This window comes from Atheta coriaria, unplaced genomic scaffold (assembly GCF_025399875.1).
Source record: "Atheta coriaria isolate IRGN ID8LTWV9N9 unplaced genomic scaffold, Caltech_Dcor_3.1 hic_scaffold_10_pilon, whole genome shotgun sequence".
Taxonomy (NCBI): Eukaryota; Metazoa; Arthropoda; class Insecta; order Coleoptera; family Staphylinidae; genus Dalotia; species Dalotia coriaria.
Genome location: NW_027045452.1, coordinates 1,492,181 through 1,510,702, shown reverse-complemented (window position 1 = coordinate 1,510,702; position 18,522 = coordinate 1,492,181). Strand labels below are relative to the sequence as shown.

The following is an 18,522-nucleotide window of genomic DNA, read 5'->3' as shown; positions in this document are numbered from 1 at the left end:
AGAAGAGCAAACTCAACCAACTGCAAACTGAAGCCTGAGCTAAATTGAAGCGAAGTCGCAAAATTAGATTTCGCAGCAGTAGAAAAACAAATAATATTAGGAAAAATCATTAAAAACATCCCAAAAATTCTTAAATTCTCAAATCATTCTTAGAGCTTAAATAAATTTAATAAATATTTAAACATTACAAATGTTATAAAATAATGATAATGTTAAGTGAGTAAATTTTATTATTAGAGTTTGCTCTGTGCTCAACACATTCTCACAGCTTGAAACTTTTGGCATAGCGAAGCATTACGAATATTTTATGTTGTTTTACGCTAGTTGTGCTATTTAACTCTTTGCAGCATTGTTTACATTTGCGCACGCCGGGCGCTTAGTCATCCACTATTAAAACAGTAAAATTCTCCGCCGCTCGTACAATAATCACGTAATGTGCAAAATATACAAAACGTGAATGTGCACTGAATTCACTCGAGTGTAATTTGACTTTTCCTGAATTTATCTCAACTGGTATTCTTTGTATATTAGATATTTTCATTTTCGTGTAAAATAAAGTAGGACAGAATTATTTACTACGTATGAATCATGATAGAAAGATAGAAAATTCTCTTTTTTTGTTTTGGATTTTTTTTTTTGATTATTACTCATTCGAAACTTGTGGTTTTTGGAGTAATGCGCTGAAAATGCCACACGTTACATTCACTCATGCATAAAACATTCACCGCTTCCTCCGCAACAGGGAAGCTTATTATTTGCGGTTGTTCACGGCGCACAATTTTGCTTTATCTTGCAGCTGACGCAAGTGATAACACAGTTACCAAATTATTATCATGTGTGCACGATTGTTAAATTTAATAAAACACAAATATTAAATTATTATAATATTATCTGTGAATTACTATCAATAAATGGAGCAAATACGATAAAAATTTCAAATTTTTTTTGTTTTGTTGAATTTTTTCGATTTTTTAATAGATATTTTATTATTTCGGGTATGATGCGTTTTTATTATAATAGTAAAATGTTTTAAAAGCAAAATTGCCCAGATAAAAGGTCCGAACCACCCAATTTTGGCAATTTGTTTACAGTTGAAAAATAAAAAGTAAAAAAAAGCGTAAATACGAAAAATATATTGATAGTAACGTTTTAATTTCCTCTACAGTTATAATCTGCGTATCAATATAAAATTATTCTATTTTCATGTTTAGAGTTTTTTTTATAAACAAATTGTAAATAACCTAAAAATTTCCGATGGGTTTCCTTGTGAAGATGAAAGGCATCGTAAGAATTTTAAGCTCATAACCCGGGCGTAATCTCGGCAGGCGCCGGGTGCGCGCGGATTTCATCCTCGGATCAACACGAGATCGGAATGAAATGAAATGTTGTGGAATGAGAATGAGAGTGGTGATGGCGCGCGCGTAGGGGCGGTAGATCCGCATGAAATTCGGCACACTACCGCCGTGGAAATATAGCGTATCTCTTCATATTAGGGTCGGCGGTGCGCATCCCACCAGTGATGTTAATTAAAGACAAATTTAAAGCACATTCCACCCCCATCGTCGCCGCAGCCATACTGTGGAGCTCAAAGAAGGCGCGCCGCGACGCCACGGATTTATTATAAATTCACCCCCGGTGCTGCTTAGTCTTTATCTAACAGTGCAATGACTTTGAGCGCGGCAGCAGGGTTTTAGTTCAAGCCAAAATATTTAGAAATGCAAGGAAGAAGTCAAGTGCAACACAGCAAATTATTTATTACTAACGTTTGTTTGATGATGTTGTCCCGGTAGTGTTTAATAAAAATGTAATTCGTTTATAGTCTCTTGTTCTAGACATAGTATGTGTCAATTCTATCAATAAAATTTGCAATTTTATTTTAAAGAAATTAATTATATAAATAATTGCATAATGAACTTCTGCGCGCCATCTCGGATTCAACTATTTAACTATAACTATGATTGAATCTCAATGCCAACTTTTATCCTATAGAAAAATGCTGTTTTTAGGGTTTTCCCGGCAATTATTTGAATTTTTCTCGCCGTAAAAACCATCCTTGAACTTCAGCAAACATTTAAAAACAAGAATTGGCCAAATTGGTCAAGGCGTTGTTGAATTATGCGCTTTCCAACAAATTTTGCGATTCATTTTTGTATTATAAATATTTATTAATTTTTTTAAAACTACAAGCACTTAATAAATTTTTAGCTTTTTAATAATTTCTAAAATGATGTATTGCTTGGCATAACTTTGACACTGACATCATTGTTAACCACGCCATCGCGTGTATACTGGCGCATGACGCAGAGGGTGAATTTTAAATGAAAATCAATTGATTGATTGCTCAGTTTATTGCATTTTTATATAGTTATGTAAATAGGTCGTCACGTAATGCATTATCAAACTGTCACTGCCGCAACATGTTCCATTTAAAACCCCGTGGCGTATACAGTAAGTTCAAATTTTATAAATTTTATTATCCGCCTAATAATTTAATCTCCCTGTGTATAGCAAACAGTCCAGTTTGTCTGATTTCGGCATTGTCCGACGAAGCGACTGGAACAACCGCATTTCCGGTGTAATCGAATCGAATCGGAACGAATCTAATCGAGGCGATGCTTTCTGCATACCTGCACATAACCTCACACAGATGCTACACACATGAATACACACGTGCCGCCTGTAGACGAGGCGAGACGGGGAAGGTGCACGCATACTCAACGATGCTTGTAATTGCCTATCGGAATTTCGCTCCTCCACTTCGCGCGCGCGAATTATTGAACAGCCGAAAACGAATCAAATCAAGTGCTCAAACACCAAACAGTTTCACTAATGCACACTGATCGACTGGCGTAACATTGCAATTGCATAAAGTTACTCGAACTTCGATTGCACCCACTTTATAATAGGCAACCAGTTATACAAATTGTGAGTATTTAGAGTTGAATATTATGATTTAATATTTTAGGTAGGATGGGAAATGAAAATGGAAATTGGTATTACATTAAGATTAGGAATCGTATGTATAATCCTAGCTGTGAATCTTGCGAAATGGGAAGCGTGCTAATTGATTTCCCAGTCGGTGCGCTCATAAATATCAAATTGAATATTAAACCAGCCGATTGATCCATACCACACTATACATATACAACATAACCTAAAATATAATGTGTGATGTAGGTCAAGCCGACATTTCAATTATCCCCCTGAATAATAAAGATCTATATGAAAAATTCCGCATGGTGAATTTTTCAGCCCCGTTGGTTCTGTTTTTGTCCCTGTTCCTGTTCTCTTCTATTAGTTCAGCTCTGCGAGTCCATCCGCATGACTAACACCTATCTGAATGATTTATACCCTGCAGAAGTATCAACATGATGCTACCAGTAACGACCACGTTTTCTAATCCTCTCTTTTTCTGTCATATTCACACTCGGATAAGTCTTATTCTTTCTTTTGCTTTTCGGCCATCTTTCGCCTAACAGGACAACACTACACGGCTGTGAACTAGCCGTACCCCAGCAAGAGATGATATATAAATCCGGTATAAATTCCGCTGGACATTCCGGTGGATTATCAAGTTTGCACAGACGACCGAATCGCAACCGAAGCGCGCAGACCGCGCGTGCACTCGCAGACGTTCCCAAAACCCAAAATCAACCCTTCACACACTCACAAACACAAACACAAACACTCGCAGCGTAAATAAATACACGTAAATGATTTGACGTTTGTGTTTGTGTGTGAAGGGATCGTACGATTCGAAAACAAGTAGAGACGCAGTGAGGTTAGACCTGCCGAGCTAACCACGACAAGGGCGAGTGGAAGGGGAGTAAGAGGATGACCAAGGATGAAGTCCAGGGATAAACACATTATGGAGGACATTACACTTTCGGACTTTCGGATAACTTTCGTTCGACTGTCCCACTCCTAGTATCTGAACCTTAATGTCTGCCATATTAACATGTTTGTTGATCATTGCGATAAATACGTTGATTTATTACTAGAAAATATTATAATACTATTGAACGCGACTTCGTTCCGGTAGTGTTTAATAAAAATGTAATTCGTTTTTACTCTCTTGTTCTATACATAGTATGTGTCAATTCTATCAATAAGATTCGCAATTTTATTTTAAAGAAATTAATTATATAAAGAATTGCTAATAATGCACTTCAGCGCGCCATCTCGGATTCAACTATGTAACTATAATTATGATTGAATCTCAATGCCAACTTTTATCCTATAGAAAAAGGTCGTTAGGGTTTTCTCGGCAATTATTCAAATTTTTCTCGTCGTAAAAACCATCCTTGGACTTTAACAAACAGTTTAAAAAAAGAATTGGCCAAATTGATCAAGGCGTTGTAGAGTTATGCTCTTACCAACAGATTTTTGATTCATTTTCATATTATAGATGACTAGTAATAATAAAATCAACTCACACACTATCATTACCAATTTATATTTAGAACTTAACACAGGAAACTTCTAATGTTGGCTTTTACCTTAACTTCTAAGTTAGTATAACTTTAGATAATAACACTTAATGCACTTAATCGAATTTCGTCTATCAACTATGAAATACATAATAACTATATAATAAACATTTGAGGTTATTACTCTAATTGAGGTTATGTGCGTTATGAACATGTGTTATGACCATAGTTGGCATTTGCATGCGCAGGAGGAGTATAAATATACGTTACAGGCGTTTCGCTTAATTGCTAATCGAACGATAAATCGGTAATCGCCGTAATCACGCATCCATCGCGAATGATCGACGTAGCGGAACGTACATGTCCATAACTGGATGTGAATGTAATGTTATATGTCAATAACTTCACTCTACGATACTCCACGATAAGATAATACATGTTATTAATATTAAGTGTTCCAAGCCAAGAAAACCCATTAACCTCCAAGATACAAGCGCCATCTTGTTGACGATATGATTTTAACTTAAGTTAAGTACACAATAAAATAATGCGACTATTATCGTATTATAAGAAGTGCACCGCAATGATGTTATTGTTTTCGTCACGCTTGAAAATATGAAACTCTTTGATTTTACGATTGTCTATTTACGATTGTAACTTACTTTTAATGGCTGCAGTGTCGTAACAATGCGAAGATTGAATCGTATTCATATTCTACTCACCTGAAAACAAAAATACAGTTTATTGTTATTTTTAATGCAGAAAATAATGATTTATCAATTAATTTGTGAGGATTTATAGCGATAATAAATCATTTTGTAGTGAGCGTGAATTCATGCATGTTTGACATCAATGACAACGGAATGCAATATATTAGATCATCAATTTTGTGTGTGACGTTCATGTGAATAACAGAATCAAGAAATTTTTATTCATTCAGAAATAATGTATAATATAAAAATAAATCGCTAAGTTTGTTGGTAAGCGCATAACTCAACAATGCCTGGATCAATTTGGCCAATTCTTTTTTTAAAATGTTCGTTAAAGTCCAAGGATGGTTTTTACAACAAGAAAAATTGGAATAATTGTCGGGAAAACCCTAAAGACAGCCCTTTTCTATAGGATAAAAGTTGGCATTGAGATTCAATCATAGTTATAGTTAAATAGTTGAATCCGAGATGGCGCGCGGAAGTGCATTAATAGCAATTCTTAATATTATTAATTTGTTTAAAATAAAATTGCGAATCTTATTGATAGAATTGACACATACTATGTCTAGAACAAGAGACTAAAAACTAATTACATTTTTATTAAACACTACCGGAACGAAGTCGCAGGCAAAAGCTAGTATTGAAATAAAATTTTGTTTGTTTACATTTTGATACATATTGCATCTGCATGCATTCTGAATGGCCTCAATACGTATCCGAAAACAGACAATTTCAATTTGTGCTTGGTAAGCCGGGACACGAAGTGAACTCGCTTGAACCGTCCGGCGACCGAGTTTGCAGCATTGCGGCACACGATGAAAAGCGCCGCCTCACCGACCGCCAAAACGTCGTCGGGCATGTGCACATGTTGACCACTGCATGTCCATGTCCGATGTCGCTTATTATTAGCAATATGGAAACGTTGGACTGTATGCATAACAATTCCGGATCAGAACAATACTCGGATTGCTTACAGGCTTACCAAGTGTATATACTATTCTATTATTATAGTTGTAGTGGAATAGTGTAGTCCGTAGTTGTTTTTACTTTGCAACGCGACACGACAAGTGTAAAATTGTAATGGCGTAATGGATACGCCGCATGGGAACAGGGCAAATGCAACAAATGGGATGCGACAGACGGGGAATCATATAGAAGCATGGAAAAAGCAGTGCTTACTGTGCAACAAGCTGGCGTCCACAATGGAAATGAAAGCTAGCCAAGTGCTAGATGAGAAAAAAGCAAAAAAATGAAGATAAAAAGAAAACTCACACGCGGAAAACATGAAAGTGGTGTTGAAAGCGTCTATTCAACATATTCCACGATAAAAATTTATATCAAAGAGAAAAAATGCAATAAATAATGAAGTTACTGAATATATTTTATAAAATAATAATAAAAGTAAATTTTTATAATAAAAACACAACAATTTAATAAAATTATTCTTTTTGTTTGTAAATTTACATAAAAAGGCCTCAATTTTATTTATTTGACAAATATATAATATAAAAATGAATCGCATAATCTGTTGGTAAGCGCATAATTCGACAACGCCTAGACCAATTTGTTTAATTCTTTTTATAAATGTTCGTTAAAGTCCAAGGATGGCTTTTACGGCGAGAAAAATTCAAATCATTGCTGGGAAAAGCCTAAAGACAACCTTTTTCTAAAGGATAAAAGTTGGCATTGACATTCAACCATAGTTATAGTTAAATAGTTGAATCCGAGATGGCGCACTGAAATGCATTATTAGCAATTTTTTATATAATTAATTTCTTTCAAATAAAATTGCGAATCTTATTGATAGAATTGACACATACGATGTCTGGAACAAAGGAGTTAAAACCATTTACATTTTTATTAAACAATACCAAAACGAAGTCGCGGGCAAAAACTAGAATATTTCATAAAATAATAATAAAAGTGAATTTTTATTATGAAAGAAACAAGAATTTAATAAAATAATTTTTTTGTTTGTAAATTTGTCTAAAAATAGCTCAATTTTATTTATTTGACAAAAATTAATATATAGGCAACCAATTTTACACTTTCCAACGGTAATTCTATTAGTTCAGTTTATTCACTTCCTAGCTTATTAATATAATGATGTTTCCTGCATTAGCATTGTTAATTGTCACGATAATCACATATCAAAGGACACCTTATTTGCTTGACTCAACATACTGCAATCAATATTTGAAATGCTTGCACTGCCATCAGGCAATAGATAACGCAGCACGCGTAATCAATTTTGACTCGTTTACCACCGCGATCGCTTTGCAGCGAGAATAGAGTTAGGGCTCGAGTTGTCACTCCAGGCGTGCACAAAGTGATACTGCAAACAAGCCCCATCTTCACATCGCAAAGCCTTTGGTTTGCTTCGCAAGCGGCGAGCCAATGTAAATTCGGTTCTAACTACCCGACACGTGCCAACACACGCTGCACAATCATAGACTACAATTATAGAGACATATAGACATGTATCATGTCTATATGTGCGTCTAGTAGTTTAGATATAGCTATAACTCAACATACTCGTAGGCACAAATGAGGAATAGAACATGATGTATTTGTGTGTATTTAAGCCGAGGTACTTGTAATCACTGAGAATATATATGACCCAGCTAGCGGTATGTTCAGAGGGATAACGTTAGATGATATTTGTTTACATAGGATGCTAAGGTTGATGTAGATTTGCACCTTATAGCTGTGCACTATCTTTAATCAACTTCAAAGAGAATTATTTGAAGAAAACTACTATTTTATTAACTTTATTCTTAAAATATAGCTAATTATTTATTATGGAACGTTTTTTTCATAATACGTGGTGTTCATTAATAATATATTAAGTATCAAGTGAATAAACGAGAGTTTTTGTCACGAGGTTGTTTAAGTTTTGTATTTTTAATCTTTAAAATTCACTCGCACACTAATAGAAAATGTAAGGCGTGACTAAAGCCGTGACTAAAGTATTTTAGTCACTGCTTTGACAGTCCGTGTATAAATTAGCACTTTTTGTGTCTCAAAACCGTAGAAAAATTTGTGCTTTATAAGTGAAAGTAGAAAATTAAATAAAAACTGCATAACCTTATCATTTTCCCTTTTTAAAACTGTTTTTTGATAAAAATTCCAATTTTTTAATATAAAATGTCAATTTCCAAGTAAATTATTAATTATTCTGCAACATTTAAACCACATGCGATAAGGAAATACTGATAAAATCAATTATTACTTCAACTTTTAAAACTTTCTTATTTTTATCACGAGTAAAATACAAAAATACAATATTAAAGTATACCCTTGAGACGTTTCCTGTTTTCTGTTGTATTGTATAATGTTACTCTACTCAACTGATGAAATTTATATGAATCCAGCTTTAGTTTGCTAGTGACAAAATAACAGAATAGAAACAGGCGCAGCCTTTGACTGATTTGACTGATGCCACTATGTGACGAAAATCTAAGCACAAGCACAAAACTATATCCCCAACGTGAGCATGTATAAATTTTCAAAGCCTGCTCTATGTAATCATCAGTCAGACATCACGCTGACGCCGACGGTGCTACTGATGGTGATAAATCTATCAGGATATTAGCAAAATTAACATGTGTCTATTCTACGAGTATGCGCATATTTGCTATTCAACGATTAGTTTCCTCAAGAGTAAGCATGTAAAGTTAATCAAATCTTTTTTCATTCAAGCGAGTGATTGATGATTAAATAATTAATTTATCCATCTGTATCAATACTCATAGTTCATTCATTAAATAAAAATACCCGGCACGAAATTAACTTTCAATGACTGCTCGATGGCGAAATAGATCAAGCAAAGGTAAGAAGTCGTCGTGGCGGGCGTATAAATAGTGTCCATTCGAAAATAGCGCACGCCGAGTGGAAGCTCGAAGTCGACCGCGGCGTCCGCTTCGAGTTTTCGAGTCGATCGCAAACTATTTCTGACTATGCCCTGCTTCGTACTCCGACTCTCCAACTTGCTCGTTCAATCTCACGTGTCATTTCAAGCATGAAGTTAAAGACTATTTTAGTATTGTCAGTTTCTTCCGTCAGAAACAACCAATTAACAGTTTAAATATTTTTGAGGTTAAAATTTTTGTAGGTTAAAATTTTTGAATTTTTCGTTTGCTTACCGAAAACTTTGGAGAATTGCGCCGGTGGCCGCCAATCCGGGTAGTGTTTTGGGAATTTCTCGCGCGACCAGAACGTGTGCAGCACCACCTTGTACACGGTGAGCTTGTCCGGCTGGCAGGGCTCGTTCTCCGCCTGCAGCGCTTGTTGCTGCTGCCCTTGTTGTGCCGCCTCCAGCTGCCGCACGCTCGCCTCCAAGAGCACTCCGCACGTCAGCAACGCAACCAAATGTACATGCACGTGCATCTTAAACCGCATATTATACAATCTCCTCCAAAAAAATCAAACAAATTAAGTCGTTTTTAATTTACACTAAAATTTAACACATTCAGTTAAAATTTTCACTTTCACAATTCATGTTTGTTAATAGTTTGATTTTTGTTTAAAAATCACAATGTTTTTATTTATTTATATCGAATTATTAAGATCGAATGAGAACGAACGTGGACGCGTTGTTGCGGTGCGCAGGAGAACGCGACTCGTTCGAGACTGGCGGCCGGTGCTGCCGGCAGATCCTGCCAGCCAGACAGTCAGAGAGAGGCGGCGGCGCCGGTGGCGGCAACCGCGGCAAACACCCAAACTCACAGTGGTACAATAGTAGATACCACCCACACTATACTATACAAACAAACCAATTCGTATTCGTATTTATTTCTACCTTTAATTTATAATTCACTTTTTTATTATTTCACAAACACGAATTCAACTAAAACAAGTTACAATTAAAGTTTATTCCCAACATTACGGGTTACGGTGTAGATGTAGACGTAAGTGAAAATAGAACAGACGCAAAGTTAGACCCGGTAAAGAAATAAAGGAAGACAATTTTATTACAAGTTTGTTGTTGCAGTTGACGTTTATCGCAGACGCAGGACATGTGCATGAACATTTTGATGTTCATGTTCATGAGCAATTCCATTGACTGCAGGCAAACACACAACTGAATTCATATTGCGTTAGAGCAGCTAAAGGCGAGTTGAAAGTTGCATTTTACAGTTTGCAGTTACGAATATTGCAAATTGCATAATATCGGTAAGTACATAATCGCTACATATGTGAACACTTTATAAACAATAAATAATGATAATATTCAGTTATTTTTTAATCCACTTGAAGAGAAAAAAAGCTATATAAATGACATAACCTCACATTTCTTCTATTATTTTGTTTTATTTGAATATTTTTGATGTTTTAAGAGTTATTTTACAATATAAAGCCTAAATAAATATAAATAATTAAAATTTACAATAGTAGAATCAAAATTCTTAAGTTTTTAATGCGTAATTAAGCAATTTGTCAATTATAACCTCAAAAAAACTTTTTTTAATTTTTTTTAATTCTCCAACCAATTTTAAACTATAACAATTCCAAATTTAGCACCAAAACTCTGAATTTATCTAGTCTAAAATATTCCCTACCCCTTTTTGCTTCTACACGTCGCACACGTAAATCCTCCTGGGTGCAATTAGCAAAACAAATTTGATATTCAAAACGACAGCGCGTTGTACCGCAAACGACGTCGAAATCAACCCTGAAAAATATTCGCATAAGTAACGCCTGCGCGCAACGAATATGAAACAATGAAAGAATTTCATGTGTTGACCAAACACAAACAGAAGAAGATGAGCGATGCGCGCGGAAAACACAAAATAAATATGGCGATGTTGTAAAAAATGCTAAAAATGCAAATCGAGTGAATTAAATTCAAATCGCCCTTTGCGCCAAATTACATTTTAATTATACAACGCGTTCAGCGCTACGTATACATTCAGAATCAAGTTTTTCTGCGTTTACATACACAAATAATGTGAAATATACAGTGTGGTCACCGGGAAATATTATTAATTATTATATTATATTAAATATCACATAATTTTCAACATTTATGAAACAAAATAAAAAATTTTATTTTTTTTAATTGATTTTTTGAGTTTTTACTTAAAGTTTGGTTTATTTTTGGTTATGCCATACTGTATGTTAACTGTAGATTTATCCGTAACAACCTGCGTGTTCACGCGTTTGCATTTACATTTGGCGCTGTGTGTGTGCAAAATTTAAAATTCACCCTTCGTGCGTTCGACGGGGTTCATCTGGCCGAAGCGTTTGCTTGATCCTTGTACGCATCAGGACGAGTGTATTTCCGCACCTGCAGTGAGCAGCGTAAACACACGCACTGAGCTTATAAACATGTATAAAGTCATAACCATTACAACTCTCTTTATTTCCGCCTACACACCGAATAGGATATATTAATACACACATAAATATAGACGTGGATAAAATATAGTATTATACCATTGTAATAATTTAAGTCGGTAGCGAATTGACTGAATTCAATTCTTGTGTAATTCAAATGTAATATTCATTTTCCCGCAGGGTATTACCGCATTGACTTTGGTAGAAGTACTGCTAGTACGGCGATATCTACTAGTGAATTGTGAGATCTAGCTTATCTCCTTGCGGTGTATACATTGTAGGAACGAGAACGTAATTGCTTGTCCAGTACAGACTCCAGTACAGAGCTATATAGTTACATTAATACATTCGTAAATTCTATTCCACGTTGTACGAGTATGGTAGAATGGTAGATACACCTATAGAAGTGTATATATCAGATGCTAGATTCGTCGCCAAAACTTACAGTGCCAAAGTCTGCAGACTCAAAAGCAGAGATATTTACTTGTAGGATATATCCTACTAGTAAGAATGGAGGAATGGAGGATATAGATAGAGTTAGATTTAACTAAATGTCTACTGTCTGCAGACTGGGGTTTTATTTTAAAGTACCAGACAGCCAGCAGGGCCAAGGACAATGTCATGCCAAGAACAAGGAAAAGGATTATACAACTGGTAGTATAATGGGTATAATTGTTTTCGTTATAATTGCTTAGCAAAAGTGAAAAACAATGAATTACATTGATGAGCAAAGTATATAGGCAACCATATTAACTTTACTACTTGTATTTAAGTATTTTATTGTTTTTCACTCTCCCAGTATAATATTTTTGTCAAAATTGCTGGTTTAGTTGTTAAATATTAACATTTTAGTCTTGTAACGTCGCTTTTGAGAAAATAAAACGGAAAACTTAACGTTTATTTGATTGTTTTTGTAAATATAAAGTAAAATACAAAGACGTTGCATTTCCTAGGCAACTTTCTAAACGAAAATGTGACATTTAATGGTATCAAGACACAAGTATTGACTTTAAGGCGCCTTAAATATTGTTTAAACAAAAAATAATAATTTTGGAGGAGCTGGGATTTGAACCCAGGACTTTCAGCATGCGAAGCAGACACTCTACCACTGAGTTACACCCCCTGATGATACCTTATCCTCAACGAACACAAACACGGTAAATTATAGAATTGTATTGAAATGAAATAATTCCAGACCAAAACTACATTATAACTTTTACCTCCTATATATGCACTTTGTCTATCTTACCCTCTTGCCAACAAGACAGTCTGGTAAATCCTAAATCCACAAACAACACTGTATAACGTCTGGCGCGTCCGAACGTACGATATGTTGATTACCTTCGAATTAGGTTGGAATAGGTTGGAATGGTTTTGGTAAATCTAATTACCCGCAGGCAAATTGCCCCCTTCTTCTCCAATGCGCCCTTCTCGCCCTATACTCACTGATCAGCACTTTGCAAATCCACTTGCTCTCACTCTACCTTCTATTTCGGGGGTGTCTCTTCCCTACGTCGCTCGGAATTAACATCTTGCTATTCTAAATAGCGCATTACTATCGCATCACCATCACCCTCGCAATTATTTCGCAAGTATCCAGTCCGCAGTGCTTCACGCATCGACTGCCGCTTTTGTAAGCCAGGCAGAGCAAACAAGTTGCAGGATTCGCAGATATGCGAGCTGCGAGACGGCGAGCAAACAAGAACTAACAAAGTTTCCGAGCTCCCCCAATTAAATTATAATAATGACATGAAGGCAGTCAAGACTGTAACGGATTAAACGCATATTGCGTTAATTTTACGCGTCGCGAGCTTGATACACTCTTTAATGTTGAATATAATTTGGATTTGACAAGGAAATTTTGTGCAAATTGTAGTGTTGTTATCTATAACAATTAAGGGGGTGTAACTCAGTGGTAGAGTGTCTGCTTCGCATGCTGAAAGTCCTGGGTTCAAATCCCAGCTCCTCCAAAATGCAAATAATATTTTTGTTTTATTTGTGGTTTAAAATAAGTAAAATAAGTGTTTTTGCGTATTTGAATAATTTATATTCATCGCATGTCTGTTAAAAGGTGAATGGGTCTTCTAGAAAGGGGAGACATGCTTTTGTTTTTGCTTTTCTGGAATGCGAGGACGTCGGAATCGTGTTGGAATGCTTCCGCAGTTGGCGCTGCAGCCTGATTCGCAATTCTCACCTGTGATTTCATGTTTTCACAGTTTTACATTGCCTACAAACACCTTGAACAAAGACAACATAATATTTTCTTTAGAATTAGGCAAATTTTTTACTTATAAATTTTTTCTATTTTATTTTACTCTAAGTAACAATACACTGCATAGCAAGAGTAGAAAACTTTGTATATATGTAACTAGCTTTAACCCGCGGCTTCGCTCGCGAATATCTAAAATAATGAAGTTGCTTCCAGTCACAGAAGAAGTAACAATGAAGTAGAATGGCGGGAAGTTTAAAATAGCTGAAAGTATAGTCTATGGAAGTATAGTGTACAGTCTCCATAGTGTAGTCAATTGGATTTGATTTTGACGTAGTTGTCGGTAATACAGTGTGATGGTACTATAGTACTTAGGTTTGAGCTTCATTGCTGGAATGCTAGATGGCGTTAAAGTAGTCAAATAGCCAGATGCAGAGGTATTATTGGCTAAACAATTTCTATATTTTATTTTAAAAATATTTTTTTTTAATAAAAAGTAGCCCATATCCATTCGGGGACCACTAAGAATATGTGTACAAATTTTCATGATGATCGGTTAAGTAGTTTTTGCGTGAAAGTGTAACAAACATCAGGAGTTTTGCATTTATAATATTAGTAGGGATTTAACGTTTTCCACTCTTAATATGTAATGGACTCTGAGTGTGATTAAAAAAAAAAGACGGGAAAAAAACATGAAACACAGAGTTGACAAACAAGTAGGGGACCGATCGGAAGATTGAATGGACAATCGGACGAAAGGGCGATAAACGAATGGACCCGCCGACCGACGAACGCATCCATATATCTCTTCGAAGAAAACACGCACGAATATACCGAAACAAAACGCATTCCGAAACAAATCCGGGCAAAAACCTTTGAAAATTCTTTGTGCAAACCCACAATAAATCACGATCCAACCAAACATTACCTTTTTGTATTCGAAACTTACTCTTACTTTATTCTGGTTTTCATTACCAAGTTACACTTAAACAACTATTCTCTTAAAAATTATAAAATCGAAAAAATTTGATTTGCAAAATGGGATGCATAACCATCAGGGGGTGTACTCAGTGGTAGAGTGTCTGCTTCGCATGCTGAAAGTCCTGGGTTCAAATCCCAGCTCCTCCAAAACATTTCTGTTTTATTTTAAGTTTAATACATATATTTTAAATTAAATTGTGTGACTTGTGTCAAAATATTATAATAATCTCACCACCATGTCATAAATTTAATAAGCAACTTCATTTTATTTTATTAAATTTGGTGAAGCGCATATTATTCGCAAATATATTATATCATAACAATAAATTATCATATACCTATTACCATTATGCATTGTGAATGAAATTTATTGTGGAAAGCTGTCAGTCGAAAATATAATAATGAATTATTTTGATAGCTTTATAAATGCAACCAGTTAACACATTTTATGTTTTATGTGAAATGTGTTGCCTATATATATCTTGAAAAAATCTTAGGCGTCAATTACTTCATCTTCTTTTCATGCGTTGTGTCACTCGTCCAAGGTACTTTCTGCAGCTTTCAGACGTGCTTAAAAGTGCTTACGTCTTAACTTTTCGTGCACTTGCACCGCCCCCAACTTTTATTTCATGAATTTGACGCTCCGTGTGTCTCAGCGCCTCGCGGATGGACGATTTTAACGCCTCTTCGCCCGCTTTATGCGCACTTATTTTCTTTTATTGCCACTCTGCCGTGCAATGGCGTCGGCCAACGATGCTGCGCTTTTGTTTCGCTTTGTTTCAGCTTTGTTTCAGCTTCTTTTGTTTTTTAATTTAATTTAGCTCGGTCCATCTTGCCGCTTTTATATTTTTTATTTTTTTATTTTTTACTTCTTCATGCCTTGTGACCTTTTTCATTTTTTGTTTTAATATTTATACAAGAAAAACTCACCTAACGTGAAATTATTCAATTCATATCTATTATTTAAAACATTTTATGAGTGTTATTATTATTTCTAAATGTTTCAAACGATTAAGTTTGCGTTTTATTTCTTTTATTTGCTTATTTAAACGATCCGCACTCTCTCATTTTTCGTATCATCTTCTCGAGCTCTCTGGGGTTGCGTAATCAACGTCGAGGCGTTCGTAGGGTCGTTAAAAATCGCCAGATTCCAACTTGGAGATCCGGGCACCGCGTCGTTTAAGAGAAACGAAATATTACGCTTGCTTTTATTTTATGTGTGCCTTTTTCTGCGAAACAGGAAGCGAGATTCTGCCCGCGCGCGGACTCGTTTCCTCTTTTAAGTTGGCAGGAGTTTTCGCCCACATTTACCGCGCGCGTTTGCTATTCTTTTCTGTTTGTCTTTTTTTGCGCTCCTTATTCTTTATTCCGTGTGTTTTGGTTCACGTTTGAGTGCGCGGAAAAGCGGGCGTGAAATTTAACGCTCATTAAAGCGGGCGCAAACAGTGCGCGCCCAGCGCATGGAATGTTTATATAACTGCGAAAACCAAGTAAAAAACTTCCAACGAGGGCATCAAGGCATCAATTTAATGATGTTATAATGATGGGCGTAAAACATTTCACAGATATGTGTAAATCCCGAAAGGTTGACCTTGGAACAGGTACGTGAGGGCAAATGTCAAGGGTCAAATTATATTGAAAAATTACACAATTTAAACAAAAATAAAAGGTCATCTCTATCCCTACTATTATTTTAAATGCGAAAGTCCTGATGTTTGTTACACTTTCACTCAAAAACTACTTAACCGATCATCATGAAAATTTGTACACATATTCTTAGTGGTCCCCGAATGGTTATATGCTACTTTTTATTTAATAAAAAAAATATTTTAAAAATAAAATAAAGAAATTGTTAAGCCAATAATACCTCTGCATCTGGCTATTTGACTACTTTAACGCCATCTAGCATTCCAGCAATTAAGCTCAAACCTAAGTACTATAGTACCATCACACTGTATTATTACACTGTATTACCGACAGCTACGTCAACATCAAATCCAATTGACTACCCTATGGAGACTGTACACTATACTTCCATAGACTATACTTTCAGCCATTTTAAACTTCCCGCCAATCTACTTCATTGTTACTTCTTCTGAGACTACAGACGCGTACGGAAGCAACTTCATTATTTTAGATATTCGCGAGCGAAGCCAAGGGTTAAAGCTAGTATAATATAAAAATGAATCGAAAAGCTGTTGGTAAGCGCATAACTCAACAACGCTTAGACCAATGTGGCCAATTCTTTTTTTAAAATGTTCGTTAAAGTCCAAGGATGGTTTTTACGTCGAGAAAATTTTGAATAATTGCCGGGAAAACCCTAAAGAAGCCCTTTTCTATAAGATAAATGTTGGCATTGAAATTCAATCATAGTTATAGTTAAATAGTTGAATCCCAGATGGCGCGCTGAAATGCATTATTAGCAATTCTTTATATAATTAATTTCGCAAACAAAATTGTGAATCTTATTGATTGAATTGACACATTCTATGTATAGAACAAGAAAGTAAAAATGAATTACATTTTTGTTAAACACTAGCGGGACGAAGTCGCGGGCGAAAGCTAGTTTTTATACAAAACGTAATGCAACACATTATGCAATTCAACAAGTCAAGAAAAATTAAGATTACTACAAAAGGATTTCATGAATTTCACAACAGACAGTTGCCTGATGCTAATGCAACCTGTTACTTTTGAGATATTTAAATCCTTCTATAATAAATGTGCAATTATAAAACAATTTCTGTTATTTTACATTTTTCACAACACAAATATGATAAAAAGTGAAAATAAATAAAACTCAACATCATAATGTAAATATTCTTTATTATGCAAATTATTTTATTTTTATTTTTTGATTATTTATGTTTACGATTGCCAAATATAATTCATTTGTCGTGTCTGGCTCACGTAAACCAACGAAACTATTATGTTGGATGTCATCGTAAAGCTCGTAAATAATTTGATTTGCCCGCGACATGCAAACGCGCTTCATAATGAGTAGGTCGAACTAATAACAATATTTAATCCATATGCCAGTTGGAATATATATCAAATTTTGTTGTTTCTATTCATCGGAGCTTGGGGAATCTATTGTTTGCATGTTTTCTGCCTTCTGTTATACTATAATACATTCTATGGCATATTTTTATATGTAGGTATATATATACAGATGCATTATAATTTATTCGACCGGGAAGAATTATTACCATTGAGCAGTGTATTAATAAGCATCAAATGTTAACAATATGAATAAAAACACGTACTTTGTTTGCTTTGTGTGCTTGTATGGTTTTATTTATTATGGTATTGTGTAGGTATTGTGTAGGCGTGACAAGTTTCATTAATTCAAATATTTTAACAAAAGCATCTTTTGGGAAACATTAAATTTTAACTTCCTGGTTGTTTATCTGTAAACTAGGAAACAGTTAAGATATCGGGGGTGTAACTCAGTGGTAGAGTGTCTGCTTCGCATGCTGAAAGTCCTGGGTTCAAATCCCAGCTCCTCCAAAATTGTTTTTACATTTTTTACATTTTTGCTATAAAACAAGTATACTCTGACTTTATAATTGTTTTTATTTCTAAATTAAAATATTTATAAGGTAAATTTAATATTTTACGAGAAATACCTTATTTTGAGTTATTATGCTTTTCATTATTGTTATTTTACTGCAAGAGAGATACTTACTTCATTTCAACGTCATTTTCATGCTCATCAACCCTTTATTCAAGCAGGTTGTTAGCAAAGCAGTCGGACCCTTGATAATCGTCATATTCGTCATCATATTCATCAAACCTTCACGCGTTTCACTCATTTAACCTGAACGAACACCGAAAGCGGTGTGATAAAGCA

The 18,522-nt window shown here is 35.0% G+C and overlaps 1 protein-coding gene and 4 non-coding genes across 5 annotated transcripts in view; 3 read left to right on the top strand and 2 right to left on the bottom strand.

The window, feature by feature from the left end:
* Positions 1-9,765, bottom strand: part of mspo (M-spondin) — a 67,054-nt gene extending 57,289 nt beyond the window's left edge. The window contains exon 1 of the mRNA XM_065313921.1: positions 9,286-9,765. Coding sequence (XP_065169993.1) covers positions 9,286-9,541 — 256 coding nt within the window. The 5' untranslated portion in view covers positions 9,542-9,765. The remainder of the gene's footprint in view (positions 1-9,285) is intronic.
* Positions 9,766-12,530: 2,765 nt separating this feature from the next.
* Positions 12,531-12,602, bottom strand: TRNAA-CGC (transfer RNA alanine (anticodon CGC)). Its single transcript has one exon. It is a non-coding gene; the product is annotated as a tRNA-Ala (tRNA).
* A 775-nt stretch (positions 12,603-13,377) lies between these two features.
* On the top strand, positions 13,378-13,449 carry TRNAA-CGC (transfer RNA alanine (anticodon CGC)). The gene has a single exon. It is a non-coding gene; the product is annotated as a tRNA-Ala (tRNA).
* Positions 13,450-14,745: 1,296 nt separating this feature from the next.
* On the top strand, positions 14,746-14,816 carry TRNAA-CGC (transfer RNA alanine (anticodon CGC)). Its single transcript has one exon. It is a non-coding gene; the product is annotated as a tRNA-Ala (tRNA).
* Positions 14,817-18,107: 3,291 nt separating this feature from the next.
* On the top strand, positions 18,108-18,179 carry TRNAA-CGC (transfer RNA alanine (anticodon CGC)). Its single transcript has one exon. It is a non-coding gene; the product is annotated as a tRNA-Ala (tRNA).
* Positions 18,180-18,522: the final 343 nt, after the last annotated feature.